This window comes from Columba livia, chromosome 1, assembly GCF_036013475.1.
Source record: "Columba livia isolate bColLiv1 breed racing homer chromosome 1, bColLiv1.pat.W.v2, whole genome shotgun sequence".
Lineage (NCBI taxonomy): Eukaryota > Metazoa > Chordata > Aves > Columbiformes > Columbidae > Columba > Columba livia.
Genome location: NC_088602.1, coordinates 167,419,190 through 167,435,390, shown reverse-complemented (window position 1 = coordinate 167,435,390; position 16,201 = coordinate 167,419,190). Strand labels below are relative to the sequence as shown.

The window sequence follows — 16,201 nt, the reverse complement described above, 5'->3', positions numbered from 1 at the left end:
ATGTAAGATACAAAAGAGTCTCTGAAAGAGCAAAAAGCCCAGGATAAGTTAAACATTCCCTCTTTCAGTGAAAGCCATAAAATCATGTTGTGTAAGATTAAGTTTTTTTCTGTCAGGAAGGAAAAATGAACAGTTTAGATAAATATTTAGAAGATTGTGTATGGAAGACTTTTTTGACATTCTTTATTTAGAGAATAGAATCCAGAAGAACAGAAAGAACAGGAAGAACAGGAAGAACAGGAAGAACAGAATCAGTTATGTGATTGCTCATATTCAGATATTTCTAGTTTTCTACTTGCTGATTGCTTGAAGCTTTATTGACCAAAGTGCCAGATAATGAATAGCACAAATTCTTTTAGGTCAGAAGGTGCTGTTATTACCTAGTTAACCAAATATATAGAATTATCTGTCAAAGGAAGAGGTGAATGAATTTTCATTAGTTTCTATCAAGGAACAGTTTTTTGAAAGCTACAGAACAGATAATCCTAAAAGACTAGCAAAAGGGTAAAAATAATTCTGAAACTACCTGAACATCAGGAAAAAATAAATATTCTTTATTAGATTTTTAACAGGTAAGCTCCCCAGTACTGTTTGAAAAGCATTATAATAAGGAAGTTAACATAGCTTTTCCACCATAATGAATCAACATGTCTAAGCTAAGACAACGGAAATATTGTCTTTGATTAATTCAAAGACCTCAGAATCTTCAACAGTTATTCTCTGAAATAGAAATGAGATAGATTTTGTTCTCTTGATTGGAAGACAATTTTATACTGAACTAAAACAGAAAAGTGAGTGAATGCTGCACAAATTCATTGCTTTGATAGAAAAAAAGTTTTAAAATGTACACTTCATTGTAAACTAAAATTCCATAAAAGTATTTTGCTTCTGTATATGAACCTGATGACTTACGTTCATTTACCTTTTTGCTTCTGGAGATTCCATTACTTCTGGATGTTTCATTAAATACTGTCTAAGAGGATTTTTTTTTCTACTCGAGACTTCTTTTTTTGGTTTCTTCACAGTTGATGCCTCTGATTTCTTTAAAGGTGAGGTCTCTACATGCTTTAAAAGAATATTCCATTAAAGTCTTAAATATACTTCAAATACTTACTCATATCTATATTATCAATTAGTTGAGACATGTTGCAGGTTGGCTTATTCAAGAGCAGAACAGAACAGAAAATAAATTCTGGAACTGCTTGTCAAAATAAGACAGAAAGATAAATATTTAATATTCCAGAAAGCTTCAGTTTTTCTGGAAGGTATATGTCAAATGCCCAACACTGAGAAGCCAGCCAGGTCCTCAAATATTTTCTTTCATATACTAGTGTTTTTCATCTCAAAAATAATTATAGTTCTTTTCCTATTATTATAAATACTTTGAGTTCACAATGGAAAAAGTGAGACAGAAAACCCTTTCCCCTATCTGTCTGTCTGTCTGTCTATCTATCTATCTATCTATCTATCTATCTCACAGATGCAGTATTACAGGATTACTAGAGGGTTATGAGAGAGAAAACGCTTCCTCCAAAACACAACAAATCCATTAAGATTATTCTTACCTGCCAATAAAAGCAAAAACTTATTTTAAAAGAATTCTGAACAAAAAGCCTCTATTGTGCAATTAGAATATCTGCACAAGTAGTAAACCAAGAACAACTACTCATGAAAAAGTGTAAGTAGAACATATTGTACAAAAAGGCCTAAAGGAATCTCCTTTTCTTGATGTGATGGTACCCAAGGCATTTCCTATTAACATATTTAAAGGGAGCTGATGAAAGGCAAGTTTTCATTGATTTTGGAATGCGTTACTCTGACTCATCTCAAATTCCTCACAATTGTTGGTCTCTCAGAGAAATCCTATGCCAACTTTTCTTCCTAGTTTTCTGAGAGCAGAGGTGAGATGATGACTAGTTTGTATACGCATGTCTCTAGCTGAAGTTTTTAGGAGACAGCTTTTTAAAATTTATTTTGGTGCTTATAATATTGCTGCCCAGTAAAGACATACATGACTCCTTAAAAGTAAAACTTACTTTCTGAAACCCCACAGCTCCTCTAGCAGATCTCGCCATGCCTTCTGACAGAGTAGGAGAACTTGTTTCTTCTGTTGAAATTCCACCAATAGAGAGAAGGTGGTCATTCCTCCTGACAAGCAAATAATGTCAAAATCATCATCATCATGTTTAACTCCTTCCATAGTTAAATTATTATCTCTGGGAATGGGTAGAGCACATGCAATTCCTGTTTCATTGTTATTTGCAAACTCAGCAGCTTTTCTTTCCTTCTTCCCCTTCAAAAAGAGGTACTGCTCACTTTCAAGGCTTATTATAGAAATCTGAATTTATAGGTAACAACTGTCTCACCTTCCTAACTCCTAGTAAAGCAAAGCAGTGTGCTTCATTACCCACATTTTACTCTGAAATTTTGCAAAGAATTCTTCATGCACAATTCTTTTGGTCCTTTGCAACAGCAATTCCAGCTCCTTATATCTTCTTTTCATTGGTTATTTGCCTTTCAAATTTTAGAAATACTGGTGTGCATTTTTTAACAAAGTCATACTTAAATTTCTTTGGGATCCTTTTATTAATAGGTAGGTGTCTACAATTTGATTCCACTTGTCTTTTCAGTATAGAATTTTTTTTAGACACTACAGTAGGCCTTGATCAGTTTGCTCTTGATTTAACCCAACATACTTTTCTAAAAGTTGTCCCACTGCCTCAAATGGCCATATTACCAAGTTGTGTCAATGAAAAGGTAAGTCCTGGAAATTGCTGATGATAGACTGGGGTTTTAAACAGACACACCAAGGGAGAATTTTCCACGTACAACAAAGTCATAATACAATATTTTCTATAGAGATCTAATCCTGTGTTCATGGAACTTCTGCAGACTAGAAGCCATGGAACTGGCTGCAGATGGGACTCCTACCAGGTACAATTTACAGTTTCTGCTGTAACAGTGACATTAGTAAACAGAAATAGCAATTTTGAACTGCTACTATAATAGAGATCTACCTTTTCAAGTAGACTTGCACATTGTCTGCCCATTCGAGAACACACTGAAACATCTCTTCATTCAGGATTTTGTACAAAACTTGTACAAAGAACTCAAGAAAACGTGGTTTGTTTTTGAATTTCATCACTGCAATGAAGTAACAAATAAGAAAAGGCATACTGATACCAAAATCAGACAGACCATGATGCAGAATAGGAGTTGCTAAATACTTCTTTTGACTGGGCATCCAGAATCTATTTACAACCCTAGAATAGCAAACACTATTTTTGTATCATGCAGTATAACATGCAAAAATATATTATTAAAATATTCCATATGCCTAATTGTACACATGCCTGAGAATCCTGAAAAAAAAAAACAATAAAGCAAGTATAAACAAAGTAACTCTTTATCATCAAGAAATAAATTAGTATTTATCCTATCTGAAGACTCTATTAACTTTACAGACTGAGTTTCATTGTTATTTTAAACACCAGTATTTAAAAAATAAGGCAGTGGCAAATGCCACATACCAGAATCTTAAATTCTATTTCAAAAATTCAGGTATAGTCAGTCTTCTGTGAAATTCTCTTTCAGTAACATAATTGAATGTGGAAATGGGGTATCTCAACTTAAAAAGAACATTCCAAACAAATTATCTTTGTAAACTTGACAAAACTTTAAAAAATGAGCTCATAAACATTATTCAAATTATTTTAAATATTAATATTTTATACACTTAATATCAACATTTAAAATAATTTGTTGCAAGTACTTCATCCACTTCTAAATGTGACTATATTAAGGACTTTTTTAAAGCCATGGTGTACTTGATCTTGTATAAATGAGAACAAAATGAAGATGAAGTTTCCAAGATCTTATTCCAAGAAAGAAGTAGATTAGTTCACCAGCAACTTTCTAAAGTAAAGAAGACTTTACAATTAAAATAAACACCAACTATCCTACCTTCTCGATAAGCATTGTTTGACGTCCAACATGTAATTACAGGGTAGAGGAACAAAGGATCTTCACGTCCTGTAAGCCCTGGTCCACGACCTGCATCAATAACCAAACCAAATCCATTATGATGGGCAGCAATAGTGAACAGTATAAAATCTACCTGGAATTGTGACTGAAAACTAGAAAAATCCTTCTATAGCACAGAGTTTGCTTTTAAATCTCTCACTGTCATCCGGAGAGAAATTCAAAGGCTGGCTCTTTTTTTCTAACCTAAGTAGTTGTGCCACTTGAATAATGAAGAGCTTACGGATGTGACTGATGAACTTCCAGCCACTAGACTAACGAGCAGGATGTCTGGAGTTTGGAGGTCTAACAAAGGTCCATACGAAGAATCTTTGGAGGAGGATGTGCAGTAAGGACACGTCTAAAAATGGTATTTAAAGATATACAGCATGAACTGAACACATGATGCTGCCAGTGACTACTGCTTACATACATGCTTGCTATATGGATAGCATAAGAAAGTAAATAATTTCTTTTCTTCACATAAATATGTACATAAATACATTTATACAAATATAAAGATTCATATTCTATAAATAATATATTTGTATAGAGATGTAAATAATAGAGACGATATAGAGATATAAACAGTATATTTAATATATAGGAGAACAATAACTTGGATTCAAGCTTCTGAGAGTTAAACACAACTGTGTCACCAGCTGATGAGCACCAGGACAATGTTACATGTGCTAGTTGCTATTTTGCCTTAATAAACATGACCTACAAATTTTGTGCTTAGGCAAGTTCTGTGGTTGAAAAAGATCAACGCACCTAGTCCCTGAAACAACCAGTTGTGATAGTGGATCAATAGCAACACCCTCCAGCAGCAGCTGTCAGTTGAAGTCCGTTGAGTGCAAATAATGATCAATTAAGTGAGACAGCCAGCAAGACAAGCAGACTTCTTTTAATTTTCTTTTTAGGACAACTCACACCTTTTGTTCATACTCTCTCCTATCTGACAAGTTCAAAAATATATTGCTTCAAATGGTCATTTTCACAAAAAATAACACCTCCCAAATTTTTTAAATGGGAAAACATTTGAAATTTCAGAATTTAAATTGTCTTGTGTATGAAATATTTTGTTTTTCTCAGTTTCCTATGAAAAAAAGTAGTTTCATCTCTTTTTCATTTTTCTCTTAGACCACCATACTAAGTGCTTATGCACTTCTAAGGATTAGCTATCACACATTTTTTTCCAAAATATTTTTAACAGCATGGCCTACAGGTATGCACATTGTCCTAAAACACTTACACATATTTGTAAAGACAGCTGTAAGCTTTGTTATTTGTTTTGCATGGCCTCAGCAGAAGACTCCTCTTTAATTTGTATCCTGAAACTTATTGACAAATATGCTATTTCAGCAACAGAGCAGACCTCAGTCATTAAGTATTTGCCAGTTATTGAAAATGCATTCTTCTCTAACTGATCAAACCATTAATTTGGCTTTTTATTAAGTAAGAATGGAACATCATTTTATTAAGTAATCAATGTGAGTTTCAATTAACCTACAGAATTCATTCATCCTGTAACTTGTTCTGCAGGAATGCAGGAATCAGTGTCAGCAGCAAAAAATGAAGGATCGGTGCACAGATGAATGGATTTTTTGTGTCACTCTTTTTATCCTATTTATTACAGAAATACTTTCCTCTTCTAAGATGTATGCATATACAAATATGATGGAGGATAACTAGAACACTAGATAACTAGAACAGAAACAGGCATTTCTGTGACATATACATGTGTCTGAAAGCCTGGGCCCCAAAGTTGTTTATTTATAGGCTACTAGACATGCTCAGCTCCTGTATCTGAAGCAGCCATTTCCCCATGACATTTGTGACCATTGTGACCCATGCTCAGCTCTCCCACCTTGGGTTTCCTGCTGTCTTATGCCACCCCTTAACAGAAGACCTAAGCTGCTGGGACCAGAATGAGCTTCTCCATTGGGGGAGAACTGCAAGTAGAGGGTTAGCACTTGTACAGGACAGAGATTTGTAAGGGCAGGGACTCAGCCATCAACAGTAGGTGGCTGACCCTAATGCCCAGACTTCAGCCCTGGGACAGGAGAGGCCTTTGCAGGCAGGCAGGAGCAGAGCTGAACAGCACACAGCGAATTAGTAGATCAAGGAGAGGTACGTAAGGCAGCCCCTAAGCAGAAGCTTTGAGGTCTTTTTGAATCACTGTTTTGGACTGATGATATGGACACCATGTCTCTGGATTGAAAGAGACAGAAAACCCATCCAAAACCAGCTCAAAATCTCCTTCAGGTACTCCAGTATTCTCAGTGACCTTCTGTTAAATGAAGAAAAGGCAAAACAAGAATACAGAAGGCTGAAACAAGAAAGCCAACATCATTCTCCAAAGACAGGCTGCCTCACAGCTGAAATTCACTCAGAAAACCCATGTTTCACTAGTAAACAAGCAAGTGGGGAACACTGGCCTTTTTGCAAGTGTTTTAGTAGGTTCCATCTGAGTATGAGGAGAAACTTCTTTACTTTGTGTGTGGCAGAGCACTGGAACAGGCTGCCCAGAGAGGCTGTGGAGTCTCCTTCTTTGGAGACATTCAAAACCTGTCTGAACACATTCCTGTGCAATCTGCTCTGGGTGAACCTGCTTTAGCAGGTGGGTTGAACTAGATGATCTCCAGAGGTCTCTTCCAACCTCAACCATTCTGTAACACGGGTCAGCAGCATGCCCTTGCAGCAAAGACTTGTTACGTACTTGACTGTATTAGAAACAGCATAGCCAGTGGGCCAAGGGAAGCTATTATTGCCCTCTATTCAGCACTTGTGAGACCACATCTGGATTATCGTGTTTGGTTTTGGACACTGTACTACAAGACACCAACATGCTGGAGTAAGTCCAGTGAAGGGCCACCAAGATGATAAGGAGCTGGAGTGCATGATAAACCAAGAAGAGGATGAGAGAACTGGGTTTATTCAGTCTTAAGAAGAGAAGGCTAAGAGGAGTCTGCACCTACCTGATAGGCAAGAATACAGAATGGGGAGAGAGACTGTCCTCATTGGTATCACAAGAGGCAATATACACAAGTGGGAAATCATTAAATTCCAAATAGATCTAAAGAAAACCTTTTTAACCATAAGGGTGGTCAACTATTGGAATAGGGTGCCCATAAAGATTCAAAATCTTTTTATTCAGAGACCTAAAAATGGCAGGACAAGTGCTGGAGCAACATCATCTAATCGTATGTGTTTTGAGCAGGGTAGTGGAATAAATGCCTTCCAGAAATGCCTTCCAACCCAAATTATTCTGAGTCTATCCAGGCTCCAAGGAGCACAAGGTGCCAAGTAAATATAATGGAAGAAAAATCAGTAGTGGCTCTGTGTTTTAAGTTCTAATTTCCTTTATAAGTCCTATTTATTAATTCATCTAACTTGGGCAGAACTATTAGCCTGAAAATTCTTGTGCTTAATCCAGATTCTAAGGTATTTAAAATTTGGTATTTTCATTCTCCAGTTACAAGTTAGTTAAGTGCTAGTATGCAGGCAATTTCTTCACAAAGAGCACAATTCCTGTTAGCTTTCTTCAGGAAGTCTTTTCTTCACTAAAATTTCTTGCAGTGGTCATTATTACTAGCAATGGTAGGAAAGTAACACATGCTGTAAATGGAGAATGGACTTTGCCACAGTATTTTCTGATCCAGAAAAATAAAGCAAGCCTAAATAACATGGAACCCGATATACACAGACTGGGAGAACATATATGCTTGCAAAATAGAACAAAAATGACCATTTCTTTCTAAGAAGGACTGAGTGGTTTGGTGGAAACCATGAAAACAATGAATGAAAGTCATTATACACATCACTACCATGGATAAATCAACTAAAATCATAATTTCAGTGACCTTATTTATCAAGGAAGATATATGAAATAAAAGTTCTTCTTGGGCAAATAATTTTTACAAAGAAGCCATAGAAAATTGCATAGAAAAAGGTAAGAAGTGTTTTAATAGTGCACCCACCTGGTTTGGTCAGTCTGAGGAGATTTGATTCAAGAGCATTTAGATTTTCTGTTGCTTTTTCCCTTGCAGAAAAATGGGATGCCTTTGAAGAAGTGCTCTGAAATATCCAATACTTAGTTATCAAAACTTAGATTCTAAAACTTTGATTCTAAGTTGTAGGAAATCCTCACAACCTGATGCATCTCTTTGTACTTTGAATATTAAGGTGTTAGAGGTTGAAAGTGCTTCCTCCACTGAGAAATATTTTTCAGTCTACACAATTCCTAAGTCACTCTCTTATAATGACTCAGTTTCAAGCAGCTGCTACATCAAATGAGAGGCTTTCTATGTTATTTAAGATATTTTTGCTCTACTTATATAATTTTTTTTTTTCTGTCTTATAAAGCATTCCTGCAAACTATAGGAGAAGAAAGATCAGTTAAAGATCCTTGTATAAATATCTGTGTATATCTATCTATCTATCTATCTATCTCCATGGCTCTGAACTGTGCTATTGCTAACCCCTCTCAAGAGAATACAATATTTAGAGAAAATAAAAAGTGAAAATTGGAGCAATTACTTTGACTTCTTTCTTAGTGTGTGTTTCTTCAGTTTTCATAGCTCCTGACTGGTCAGGTGAAGCTGCCGGTGAGGAATCCAGCAATTTTTTCCCATAGTTAACAATAATTACAGCTAGTTCGTATTCTTTCCATGAACGTAGTACCTATTAAAGAATCATGTTACATATTTTTGTTTTGCATAACATGCAATGTTTCATTATTGTCTACTTATAATTGTGAAAATGTGTTACTATTATAAATGGAAATTAAATACTCGATACTTAAGTTTCCCTCAACAAAAACAGGACTATAGATCTGTAAAATAATTGGAACTGCAGATATGTTATCTATGAATTCTACTTCAGCTTAACTGATCCTTCAGAGAACAGAAAGATTTAACCAGAAGTATCGGTTGCTGTGATTAACGTTCTCCCAGTTCTCAGGTAGTACTACTATCAAAGAACATAAAGGGTAACTAAATGATCCTCATTTACCCCCTGGTATCAAGCACACATTTGAAAATCTTAACTGTATTAGTGAAAGGATAAATTTATTTTTAAAATTATGAAATTTATAAATTAACGGTGTAAGGAATGTTTTTAGATGGTTTATCTTCTTTAGATCAAACTCTAAAGGCCAAAGTACTTCTACTATAAGCAAGGTGCTTATAGTAGCAATATATAGAGAGCCAGCAATGTGCCGTTGTGGCCAAGAAGGCCAATGGTATCCTGGGGAGCATTAGGGAGAGTGTGACCAGCAGGTTGAAGGAGATTATCCTTCTCCTGTACTCTGCCCTATTGAGGCCACATCTGTAGTACTGTGTCCCGTTTTGGGCTCACCAGCTTAAGAAGGACAAGGAATTACTGGAGAGAGTCCAGTGGAGAGCTACAAAGATGATGTGGGATCTGGAGCATCTTTTTTATGAGGAGAAACTGAAAGAGCTGGGTCTATTCAGCCTGGAGAAGAGAAGGCTGAGAGGGGATCTTATCAATGCTTATAAAAGTCTCAAGGGTGGGTGTCAAGGGGATGGGACCAGACTCTTTTCATTGGTGCCCAATGATAGGATGAGGGACAACAGGTACGGGCTGAAACACAGGGGGTTCTATCTAATATGAATAGAAATGTCTTTGCTTTGAGAGTGCCAGAGAACTGGAACAGGCTGCCCAGAGAGGCTGTGGAGTCTCCTTCTCTGGAGACATTCAAAACCTGACTGGACACATTCCTGTGTGATCTCCTGTCACTGAACCTGCTTTAGCAGGTGAGTGGACTAAATGATCTCCAGAGGTCCCTTCCAGCCCTAACCATTCTGTGATTCTGTGAAGGTAACTTCATGTTAGGACATTTGTCTTTGGGACAGAAAATAAGTCTATAGATTACTTTGGGTTAAATACAGTACATGGCCTGACTGCAACTCAACAGAAAACTATATACTATGAATTAAACAGAAGCATTTGCAATTCAACCATTCTGTTTGCTATTCTGTATGCTATTCTGTTGAAATGTTATCTCCAAGGGGGAAGAAAAAGAAAATCAGTGTTTCAAGCAGAGTCATATAGCTGGGAAATCCAACAACAAACAGACACTTTATCAAGGTTTCAAGGTTCCTAAGAGGCCTTATTGGCCTTGACAGCCTCCACCTGAGCCCTCCCACATGTGGCCAGGAGATCCCTTTCAGCTCAGGTGTGAGCCTACAGTCCCTGCCAGCTCCTATCTGGCAGGAATGCTGGTCTCCAGCACACTCCAAGCCATGCCTGAGCCTGGCCATGGATCCACTGATCTGGATACCTGACCTGTGGACCGACTCCTCAGCTTAGCCTCAGACTGCTCCCACCCTGATGGACCAGCCTGCTGGGCTGTGTCTGACCCTAGCAGCCCTCACCAGACCTGATCCTGACCTGTGGATTGACTTCCCAGCTTCACCTCGAACCTGCCTCATCACCACAAACTCATCTGGTGATCTGGACTCCTGGTTGAACCTGACTGCCAGATCCTGCCCTGACAGCCATGGCATTGCCCTCAGCTCACAGCTCCCCAGCCTTCACCACGTCCCGAGACTGCCCTCACAGCCACAAAGTAACTGATTAATACCAAGAAAATGACAACACTAGTCCTAAAATATTCATCTTTATACATTTTAAATGAATGAAAACCGGGTCTTCTTGCAGTGCACTTTTAAGGATTTTTGACACTGATCTGGTCTTGTGAGGTGAGCACAGAGATCCATCTCCTATGAAGACTGAGGAGAGGGATCATCAACAAAGGGCAATCCCTGAAAGCATCAGCTGTAGCTCAGTTTTGGAATGAGCTTTTTTACCTGAGGTGCACTTAGAGCTTGAGGAAAGCTGACTTTTTCAGCATTATACATCTACTGTGGCAGGTACTTTAGCATGCCTCTATAGCTGAGTAAAAAAATCCTACCTGTACCACATTTCTCCTTATCTTAATAAGTAGATTAATTATCTAAATAATAAATGTGATCTGCATGTATGTCTGATCATTGAAAGTCAAGGCGTTTCTGTTCCTGCCAGCATGCCGGACCAAATAGTATAAAGTCTCTTGTATCTAATTAGCAAATAAGCCATATATGTCATTCTGATAAAACTACAAATATGAGCTATATGCAGTAAATAAACTTTTAATTTATATATTACATACATTCCTTATTGAAAATACTACTACCTTAAATTTTAAAATACATGCAATGATATAAAATACAGATTTCATGTTCACGAAGTAATAATTACAATCTATTTTATAACCAAATGAAAAATCTCAATTCTGTTAAAAACTCAAAATGCCATTTTTATATAAAATCCCCTGATACAAAGATACTAATAAATATTTATATACCTTTACTATTTAAGATTGCTGCTTCTTCAAGATATCAGTTTGAAGGCCAGCTTACTAAATATTTTTTTTCCTCTAAATGACAACAGCTGTGTCTTAAACTATGCTGTAAGCACAATAATGCACACCATACCTTTGCTGTATAAAATGAAGTACAAGCTATCATATGCTGAACACTCTCGTAACATCCTACATGCTTCCTCTGCAAGGTAGCACTTGGAATTTCTTGAAGGACAGCCAAGCACTTAATGAGAATCTGTAAATAGAAGGGTTAAAATAAAGTTTGGAGTCTGCAACAAATTTACAAGCTTGTACCTCTGCAAAGCCTGTTGTATTTGATGGCAAACTTTAAAAATACCTTAAAATCCAACAGGTAGGGTGAAATGCTAGCTCTACAAAAGACAACAGTAAAATATTCATTGAATTTAACAGTGTCAAGATTTCAACCACAGCCCTTTGGAATAAATTACATATTCACATAAAATCACAGATATTAAATTACAGATACATGATGTTGTAATTAACATGATATCAAAGAATGCTTAATTCAGTGAGATTACATACTCCTAGTAGAAGACTGCTTAGAACTATATTGAGCTGATCAGAATTTTAAATTAAAGAAAAATGTTTCCAGTATGATCTAAAAATGAAAGACTCCTTTTCCCCATTTTTGTATGACAGACATAATAAAAAACATGCAACTTAATTATTTTTCCCTTTAATTAGGAAATCTAAACGAGGAGCCATTTCCATTTGCTAGCTGTGTCTTTGGTAGGTCATCACAGCCAATATCTTCTTAAGCAAGAGGCTACCCATGTATTTATTTTTGTTTACACACACCTAAAAACTTGTTAAGTCCCTGAGTGCCCCAATAGTTGTTCCCTGAGCAGGCTCGCCTGGGGTGTCCTCCACACCTTCTGCCCAGGAGTCCCAGTTTAGCTCAGACCCAGGCCTTCAGTCCCTGCTTGAGCTATGGGATTGGTGTGCTGATCTTCAGTTCTGTCTCCTGGGCAGACCTGGGACCTGTGTTGTAGCCTTGTCTCTAGTCTCTGACTCCAACTCCTGTAGCTTCTGACTTTTTCTCCTGGATGAACCCTGGACGAGCACAATAGCCAATCCACCATCTCTGGACTCTCACTGGATCCTCTTGCCAGTACTTTGCTCTACCTGCCATGTTCAGATGCTGCTAGTCTGTGCAATGCCTGCGCTGAAGTCACCTCATCCTTCCTCACAGAGTGAACATTTTCTTACTGCTGCTCCCTGACAAAACTACCTACAATTAGCAAAAAGGTGCATGTTGCTATTGTATCATTGCTGAATCTAAATCTGCTGCTTCAGATATGGCAGGAAAGGATTCAGGGACTCTATTTTCAAAGAGAAGTTGCTTGCTTCTGGAAAGGAGCACATGCCTGAAAGCTAAAGACTGCCTTATCAAGACATTGAATAGATTTCTCTTTTTTTAAGAAGAAAACTGTATATGAAGCAAACACTCAAATAAAAAAAAAAAAGCCATAGGCAAATGCTGCTTTTCTTTCCTCAGAATTGCTATTTGGAAATGACATTCAAGTAGAAGTTACATTATATACTATACTACAGTTTAAAAATACAAAAAAAATCATCCTGAAGTAATAATCAATATTCTGCAGTTGTTTTAGCATATTTGAGAGCAGAATCTGTGCAGCGTAAACTAAACATATATGAACTGGGAACACATAAACCCATAAAAGGCTGTTCTTTCAGCAGCTACTAAGAACTCAGAGCCTAGATATTTGGCTCTCCCACTGTATACTCCATTAGAAGTTTAATTTAAATTGCTATAACTCCAGCACTTGGATGCTAGTTTCTTTGTCTTAAAATGCTCTCACCTGAACTACTGGGACTGAAGAAATCTTGTGATAAATAATTGGAGCAAGGAGACCATAACATTGCACAACAGACTGCAGGGTATAACTTGCATCATTCAACCAATTACTCAGTTCAATTGCCACAGCCATTCTTTCACATTCTGCTAATCTAGCAACCTGTAAAAGAAAAACACATTTTGATTCAAATATAAATTCTGTTGTTTTAAATCATTTAAGAGTGAAAGAAGACATGTTATTGCAGTTTAAAAAGCAGAGTAAGCAGCAAGTAAGATAAAAGTTTAAAACTGAATATACATTGGCACCCCTTAGAAGTATATAAACAAATGCAACGTTATTCATTATTCTAAAGGAAAACATTGTTCTTGACCTAATTTTGCCCCCTCAATTTATCCATGCAGTTTACAAAGCCTGGTTAACAACCTCACCCTGTGTGGAGTGGAAATTTCACATCCCAACCCCTCAGAGTAGGTAAGGGCAGGATAACAATCCCCTTCTTTCTCTTCCAGACATCTGCTGCAGTCCTTGCATGTGTGAGCAGATCCAGTGACTGCTCACATTTTTAAGAGACAAATACTTTAGCAAAGAAAGAGTGGAACGGGAATGTAATAACACCAAAGGCAAAGCTTAACTATTCAAATAACAGAGGAAGTTCTTTGTGTTATTAACATGTTATTACACTATAAAGACTGAAATAAGCTAAAAGAAGCTTAGCATATCAAAAGCATGAAACTCTAATATTAATAAAATATATGTATTAAATAGCAGAAATGTTTACAATTAAACATGCTGCATCTTAGTAGGACAAAAATAGCAATGATTATACCTCTCTTAAATTATAGTCTACCACTGCTGAAGTAAAGGAAACGTCTTCATCAGCTGGAATCAGTAGGATTTGGATTAGGGTATTAATGAGGTAATAACTGATTCAGAAACCATCTTTCTACCAGGATACAAAATAAGCAACGGCTACTAGAATACTTCAGAAAGGAAGACCAGGTAACTTAGCAGAAATTTTAGTACTCCGCAGATAGGATTAGTACATTGCACCATTTATCTTGGAATGACAAAATAAAGCTGATTGAAGGGTAAAATAAATTCCCATGTAGTACTTTAAGGCACACATACTTGTTCCTTATAGAGTATCTCACTGGAAAAAATGGAATCACAGAAGAGTCCTCTTTCCATTACATTAATGTCACAGACAGCAAATAAACTCCTTAAAAACAGGTGCAAGGTAATAGGAGAAGTCTGAGATACAGCCTCAAAACATAGCCTGCAAAATAAAAAATCAAAATAACAGTAAAAGTGTATTAATCATTCTGACCTCTCATGTCTAAAACTGCATTATATGAAAATGCAATATTTCATTTTAAAATTCTGTACAAAAGTATTACTGTAGCTACTGCTGGAAATTTAGACATAAAACTGGAAAAATGTTTAAACTTTCTAACTTAAAATAAATAAAGGGGATAAGGCCCCTTTTCAAATTCTTGTCCACCTTCTACTATCTTAAGACATCAGTTCCTTAGCTGTTTCATCTAATCCAGTGAAACTTACTTTGAAATTTCATGGAAAACTTGGAATGCTACAGCTACTTTATTTTAACTGTCTCTTTTTACACATTCTTGTTTTGTATTCTGACAATGACACATGCAGTTGTGATGTCCATTACTAAGCGTTAGTAACAGACTCCATTTCATCACTGATATTTTGTGTTACAAGGCTCAGAAGAATCTTTCTTCTTCCGCCTGCCCTTTTGTTGTTTATTGGGTTTTTTTCCTGCCCTGTGGCAGATCAGCATTTGTCCTTTTTATATTATTTATGTTACAGAAACAATCCTATGATTTGGAAGCATAAGAAGTAAATTCCTCCATCTCCTTGATTGTAAAAGAGGCTGAAACTCAAGAACAAAGATCCAATAGACATATTCACATACTTGACATTAGCAAGGAATCAACAGGGCTTCAGGTTGGAAACAAGAGGTTTCCTTTCCTTCCAGCTCCCTCTGCTGTCTCTTTAAGTCCTATCCAATTTCTTAGCTGCGGATCAGTAAAACCGAAACTACTTCGTTTCAGGGCTGATATTGCAGCTTTGAGAAACTTCCATATTAATTGTAAAAAAAAAAATAAGGCTTGGATGTAACTGTCACAAAAGCAAAATCCCTGAAACCACTTTGCACAGTTATTTAAAACTTCCTGTCTTCATTTGATTTATTTCATTTCACTTGATTTATTTGAAAGTTGTTTTGTTCAAATGTTACCTCTGGAGCTGCATGTGTTAACAAACAAACAAACAAAAAACCAACAACAACAACAACAAAAAGCTGATTAGGAAAAAAGATTAATGAAAAATGAACAAGTGGGAAGAAAAAAAGCGCAATGACCAGCCTTGCATTCTTGCTTTGTTGCCCAGGCCAGGGATGGATTTAAAACATCCATATAGTCATGAAACAGGATGCCTGGTGACATCAGCGCAGTCCACAGGCTACCAGAAAATCCCAAAGGCTCTTATGGCATGTAACATCAAGACCCTCAGTCAATTTGTATGCCCAGTATCAGACAAATGGTGGCACTTGAAGAACAGACAGGACACACGTCAGTGCTCTGGCTGAGGCCCAAATAACAAGAAGCACACGTAGACACATTAGTTTTCTCCCACGACAGGATTCGAAGCACACACAAGCCTTCACTCTCTACTTGCATCCAAACAGCATCACTGTGAGAAGACAGTGGGTTCTGCTGTAAGTATGTCAAAACAATCTGGAGAAAACACTAGTTACATCCTATGTCTCAGAATGGTTGATTTTGATTACCGTTTATTCCACCTGTAAAGTGGAAATGGAAGTGTTCTGAAAAAAACGTATAGGAAATTCCCCTAATATCTATTTCTTGATACAAATGTCTGTATTTCTTTATTTATTCTTTAATTCTAGAAACATTCAAGAACA

The 16,201-nt window shown here is 36.7% G+C and overlaps 1 protein-coding gene across 4 annotated transcripts in view; it reads right to left on the bottom strand.

Annotated features, from left to right (window-relative positions):
- The window catches only part of CFAP54 (cilia and flagella associated protein 54), a 115,661-nt gene that overhangs the window by 53,995 nt on the left and 45,465 nt on the right, over positions 1-16,201 (bottom strand). For all 4 annotated transcript variants that reach the window (XR_010468444.1, XM_065043480.1, XM_065043473.1 and 1 more), the window contains 9 exons: positions 14,380-14,527; positions 13,255-13,410; positions 11,523-11,645; positions 8,563-8,706; positions 8,004-8,100; positions 3,964-4,053; positions 3,018-3,144; positions 2,037-2,148; positions 923-1,065 (listed from right to left, as the gene is read on the bottom strand). Coding sequence is in view for 3 of the 4 variants with exons in the window: in XM_065043480.1 (XP_064899552.1) it covers positions 923-1,065; positions 2,037-2,148; positions 3,018-3,144; positions 3,964-4,053; positions 8,004-8,100; positions 8,563-8,706; positions 11,523-11,645; positions 13,255-13,410; positions 14,380-14,527 (1,140 nt within the window). In the remaining variant the exon portion in view is untranslated. The remainder of the gene's footprint in view (positions 1-922; positions 1,066-2,036; positions 2,149-3,017; positions 3,145-3,963; positions 4,054-8,003; positions 8,101-8,562; positions 8,707-11,522; positions 11,646-13,254; positions 13,411-14,379; positions 14,528-16,201) is intronic.